The 5,953-nt window shown below is 31.9% G+C and overlaps 1 protein-coding gene across 1 annotated transcript; it reads right to left on the minus strand.

Annotated features, from left to right (window-relative positions):
• Positions 1-228: 228 nt before the first annotated feature.
• LOC127729172 (prostaglandin E2 receptor EP4 subtype-like) lies at positions 229-5,422 on the minus strand. The gene is made up of 2 exons (XM_052236854.1): positions 4,587-5,422; positions 229-1,021 (listed from the first exon to the last, which is right to left on the minus strand). Exons 1-2 carry the CDS (start codon positions 5,400-5,402, stop codon positions 599-601), a joined length of 1,239 nt encoding a protein of 412 aa, XP_052092814.1. The 5' UTR covers positions 5,403-5,422; the 3' UTR covers positions 229-598.
• Positions 5,423-5,953: the final 531 nt, after the last annotated feature.

Raw genomic sequence — 5,953 nt, forward strand, 5'->3', positions numbered from 1 at the left:
CTTTATAACAAAAATATAATTCCTGTTTCACATTTATCATGGTGTTTTTCTTTTTAATTTGAAAGCAAAAGAGCAAAAAGCATGTTATAAACTTACCTGAACTATGAATAATTTGATAATTAACATTGATGAATATAGATAAACAAGTACAAAAATGATAAATTGTCTTATCTCTATAAAAAAAAAAAACAAGCAATACAGTGAGTATAGATTTATTATGGTGTTTCGTTTAATTTGGAAGCAAAAGAGGAAAAGGCACGTAATAAACGTACCTGAACAACAAAGACTGTAATAATTAACAATGATTAATATAGATAAACAAGTACAAAATTGATAAACTTCATTGTCTTATCTCTATAACAAAAACTCCGAAATTCCATACATATTCAATGTCAATGTTTTTGCATTTTATTTGGTTTTATTTTGATAGTGGCTGCCATTAGTTATCACATTCACACTCCCCTGTTACATAAAATTTGTAAAAAAACCGGTACCTCCATAATGATTTACTATATCACATGTTTTTACGTTTGTTTGTTTTTCAAAATAAGGACATAAGAGTAGAATTACACGTAGCTCAGTAAAGAATTTGACCTTATCAACTTCTGTCTATTAAATAATTAGAGGTGTTAATTGCGTCTTCAGAAACAAGTTTGAGAATTGCTCTTTTTACACCAGGTGGCGTCACTGATGTAATTGCTGATAGTCGTAGATCAGACATTGAACGTTTGGAGTCCATATTGTTCAGACTTACAGGAGGATCACATAAGCAATGAAAACAGAACGAACAAAACGATTGTTCATATATGTGACTCCTCGATGCTTTCTGAATAACTGATGGTATGGTGTCATTACTGTCACGCTTTTTACAAAACCTAACAACTTTCCATAAAAGTTCTCTTCTTAATAAAATATAAACCCATGGATCCAATATTTGGTTGACAGATGCAATCCGGATAACCGTGAAATCTGACCCAACGTTTCGGAGATATGTTTCATTTTGATTAATCAGAATCTTTATCTAGAAAAGAAAAATAATTGATTAAGATCAAATACCATTGATTGATACTAATTTAATACGATTTGTTACAGAATAGTGCAACATTTCTGATTTAGTTGAAATATTGAAATACCATAGTTAATGTTATAGGTGACAAAAATGTGAGCAGTTTTATTTCTCCTAATACATGTATGCTAAGATAGTGAATGTACAACTGACGAAGAAGCCTCTGGTGTTTAGGCTAAGGGTTCATACAGAAAGGATTGCAAACATGAAGTATATACCTCATAATCGTCATGTTCTTGCATATATGGTGCATCAATTAAATTTAATTATATAATTATCCAAGACTACCAAACTTAGCATCGCTTGCAAACAAAGGACCTCGTGCTCGTGTATCGTAAGGAAGGGTATTTGTTTCCACCAAGAAATATATCATTTATATATATATATATACCGAAGAATATCAAAATCTGAAAGTCGCCAGTGTTAACTTAGCGGAAACCATAGTGGTGCACTCTTCCGGATTCGTACATATTATGCACAACTGTTGACAGTGTATTGTTTATGTTGTAAATGAAAAAAAACAAGAACTATAGTATGCACTTTCTTATTATTCCATCTTTTCATTTGGTGTTTTTCATACTTTACAACAGAATAAAGATTTAGTTAAAGTTGTTGATGTGAGAAAATATAAACTATATATATATATATATATTCAGATAGAGTAAATCAATTTTGAAGCATTATTTTATCAAAAAACGCTTTTTTCAACGCGATGTTATGAGACAAAAGAAAAGAAACAGATATGAGAGGTCTCAAAAAAGTATGATCAGATAATCTATAGTCTTTTACTGGATGTTCAAAGCAAATAGTATAGTTTTATTCGAACAATCAATGTGCAATTTTGTAGAATCTGCAGGGATATTGTCCAGTCTTACTATGAAGAGGAATTTTGTTCACCGATGGTTTTTTTTTACCATGGGAGGTACTTGCAGAGATGATAATCTACACAGACGATTTTGACATTTGAGTGAACTAAATTATAATGCTGTTCATTCAGATCAATTTCAGATAGTTTGTCATTTATTTTTAATTTTGTAATGTCGCGTTGATATGCTTAATAGCTTACTACACTAAGTTTTAGTGCTTATCTTATGCTTTAGTTTTAGGGAGAGCATGTTGCTTGCTATGCTTATCACTTACTGTATTTTAAATACTTTTTTGTCTTTTATTTGTTTAACCATGCATGTGTCGTATCACATGATGTTGCTTAACCCTGAGTTGCAAATATGTCATACATGTCCAGGACGAGAACAAATTAACAATAAATACAATAAGACGGTCCTGTAATAGAGGCCATTTGGGATGAAGGTCGGAGAAATTGGTACTGGAAAATCACCTACGGACCCCTCAAAGAGTTGGTGCATTGCTTTGTCTTAAATGTACTGTAATGTTTCATGTCGACGATTCAAAAGCTCTTTAGAGGTTATGTTGTCTGTAAATGATGTGTATCGACTTTAAATACAACGTTTGACTTTACTGGACTAACTCCAACAAAACAATATTTGTATACAAAAAAAAAAAAAAAAAACAAAAACAAAAAATGAATAAATTATTCGTAAAATCTCAAAAACAACTACGATACATTATCCTAAAAATATTATTTTATGCTTTTGAATTATGTAATAAATCGCATTTCTTGTCTATTTTGAGTTGTACATGTGACGCCATACTGTGCAAACGGAATGAACACAGACTATGAATAATCAATTATTATATGACAGCAATAATTATCAATAACTTGATCATTTATGATGTTTATTGAAGAGGTCCATTCCATTTACATATTCTCCTAATAACTAAGCTAAATAAGTAATTAACAAAGACGTGAATACACCAATGATCTTGTAATTAGCTATAAACACTTGCATATTGGCTGTTGTACCTTTGTATCTACGATGGTTATAAGTTTGAAGATCATACTTTATTCCAATTACATATTCATCATATTAAACAAATTTAATAAGTTCATTACACATAATTTTGGCAATGTATAATATTTATAATTCTTTACTTATTTCTCAATATGAAATTGTCAGTTACTTTCTCATTATATTTCTTATCTTTTTCTTTACTTTCTAAGGTTTCAGTTAGAGGTAGTGCTTTGCTATTCTCCCAATGAACCTTAATGTGATTTGGATAAAGTGATGGTTGTTTAACATCCAGCAGAAAATATTACATTCATATCAGGAAAAAAGAACATCTTGAAATGTCTTTTGACTACTGTTTGACTGACAAACTGCTCTTGGCTTTTACTTGCAGTGCTAGTCTTGTTAAAAATGTACTAAACAAGACTGCGTTCAAATCTTACGTGGTAACAATTATCAAAAATCTTTTATAAATTATTTCAAAGATTTGTTTTGAAAGTACTTAATGAACCTTTATCTTAATTGAGTAATAACATCCGTTTAACATTGTGGCTTTAGCATGTTAGTTTTGGTACAATTCCATTAAATATTTTTTTTACAGGTTTATCAATACATCATTCCCGTTTTTTTTACGTTTGCGGTTTTGTTAACTGCCGATACGTAAATTTTGATACTGCACAATGTCTTAACTTTTCTTATTATAAAATGTTTACACTAAATAACTTTCGTCTGTTCTTGGTTGGAAACTTGTAGTTATTTCATTAGCAATCCCAACAACACTCCTTGTCCTACCAGAACCAGATATGAATCAAGGATTCTTTGATCGTATTCCTATGTTCAGAATTTTGGGGGATAAACACGATTTCAAATGTAGACTTTTGGGTCTTATTCGTTCAGAAAGTCGACAAGCTGATCTATTAAACTCAGGGCAAGTACACTGCTAAAAAACAAGTGAAACTGCGAGCTACTGCTCACTGATGATACCCCCGCCACAACTGGATAATTTTAAAAGTGTAAAAATATGTAAGTGGTCGGTAAACAGGAAGTTGTTGAGTGATGAATCTGAAAACGCATCACACGGTATAACTGACTTATATAAACCCTGAAACCAAATTTCAGAAATCCTTATGATGCAGTTCCTGGGAAAGATGCGACGAAAAATATTCATGGGACGGATGGACGGACGGACGGACAGACAGAGGTAAAACAGTATACCCCCACTTTTTTTTAAAGCGGGGGTAAAACTAGATACCTGGATTAAAATTTTGTAAGCCAGACGCGCGTTTCGTCTACAAAAGACTAATCAGTGAAAGTCGAATCAAAAACATTAAAAGACCAAATCAAGTACGAAGTCGAAGAGCATTGAGGACCAAAAATTCCGAAAGGCTTAGTATCACTAAGGCATATAGAATTAATATGCACTTAGGTATCACTAAGGCATATATAGTTGATGTGATATTTTGCTTTTCTATTTGAACCATTTGAAAATGTTACTGACTTCTTCTTAATGATTTAGATTGAAAAAAATGAACGGTTCTTAATGTTTCTGTTTGCATGGTTCCCTTTTAATTTAATTTTAATTAGCATGTGATATTCGAACACCCTAAGTTTTCATCCCAATAATGATAATTTCCCATGAGGGTTTTAGAACTTACCATGAGAGGTATGTAACAGGTACTAAATACTACAGTTATCCCTGCAAGTTGAGACAACATTTGACATTCAGTGTATTTGTGAGATTTGCTACATTTCCTAAAACTTTGTCTACATCCCTTTAAAACATTATTCCTACGACATCTATTCAATAATGTACATAACGCTGTCAGGTTGAAACAAGTCGTTATTGATATTATTAAAATGGCAAAAATCGCATAGAAATAGTTAAAAGCTTTATTCACCGGATTAGTGTTGTAATAATCAAAGAAACACCACGTGTATGGATACTGTAGCACCGTCTTTCCGAATCCTATAAATGGAAATGATGCAATGAATGACGCTAAAGCCCAACAAACCGTTAGTATCACTGTCGCATGCGTAGATGATGATCGTGCTCGATAAAAACATGGATATCTAATGCAAAGAACACGTTCAACGGACATACTGCAAATAATTAACATGGTAGCATAACCAGAAAATATCATAACATAGCCAAAATAGTTACACATGGTCTTTCCACCTATCCATTGATTATCATTTACATACACTGCAATTACCACTGGTGACGTTAACGATGTCCCAACTAAATCTGTTACTGTTAATCCAGCTACAAGACGATAAAATATTGTCTTTTTATGTTCCGATGCAGAATGAATCAACACTATGAGAGCTAACATGTTTCCTAAAACTCCAGATGCAAACATTATACCAGAGACTAATCCGGTGTTTTCTCGAACACTAGGGTCGAGATTTGTACCATTTACAATAAACGGCGCATAGTCAGATGTCGATGGTATACCGCTGCTATTACCCATGTTGAACTAAGGGGAAGATTATCAAAGATCAGTAGGATATAATTGTTTTCTGTCATACTTTATGATTAATATGCTGATACACAGACTCAGGGGATTGACATTAACATCTTCTTAGTGTTAAATACAAAATGTCAATTCCAATTAGACCTACTTGCCAAATTTTAAATATGAAAGTCATTATTCATACCCGATATATTGTAATTATGTAGACAGATTTAGTGTAAGCTCTTGTTAAATGTTTGAATTTAGTCGTTTACATAACAAACATTGGCAATTTTAACGCTTTGATCATACGAAACGTTATGTGTGAAGTAAGATCCTCCTAAGATCATTTGTTAAACATGTAACGTTAACAAAGAAAATTAAAAGAACAAAACAAAACAAAAGGTTGAACAAAATGATGTAAACTTATATTTCACTCGTGAGATGATTGCTTTTAGATTATATTCAAAAGTATTTTGATTCTGTCCTCTTAAGTATGCGAGTCTTTTTCTATCCATGCGCTTGTTTCATGTGGTTTCACTTTGCTTAACGTATTTACTATCTGCTAT

This window comes from Mytilus californianus, unplaced genomic scaffold, assembly GCF_021869535.1.
Source record: "Mytilus californianus isolate M0D057914Y unplaced genomic scaffold, xbMytCali1.0.p SCAF_2, whole genome shotgun sequence".
NCBI lineage: Eukaryota > Metazoa > Mollusca > Bivalvia > Mytilida > Mytilidae > Mytilus > Mytilus californianus.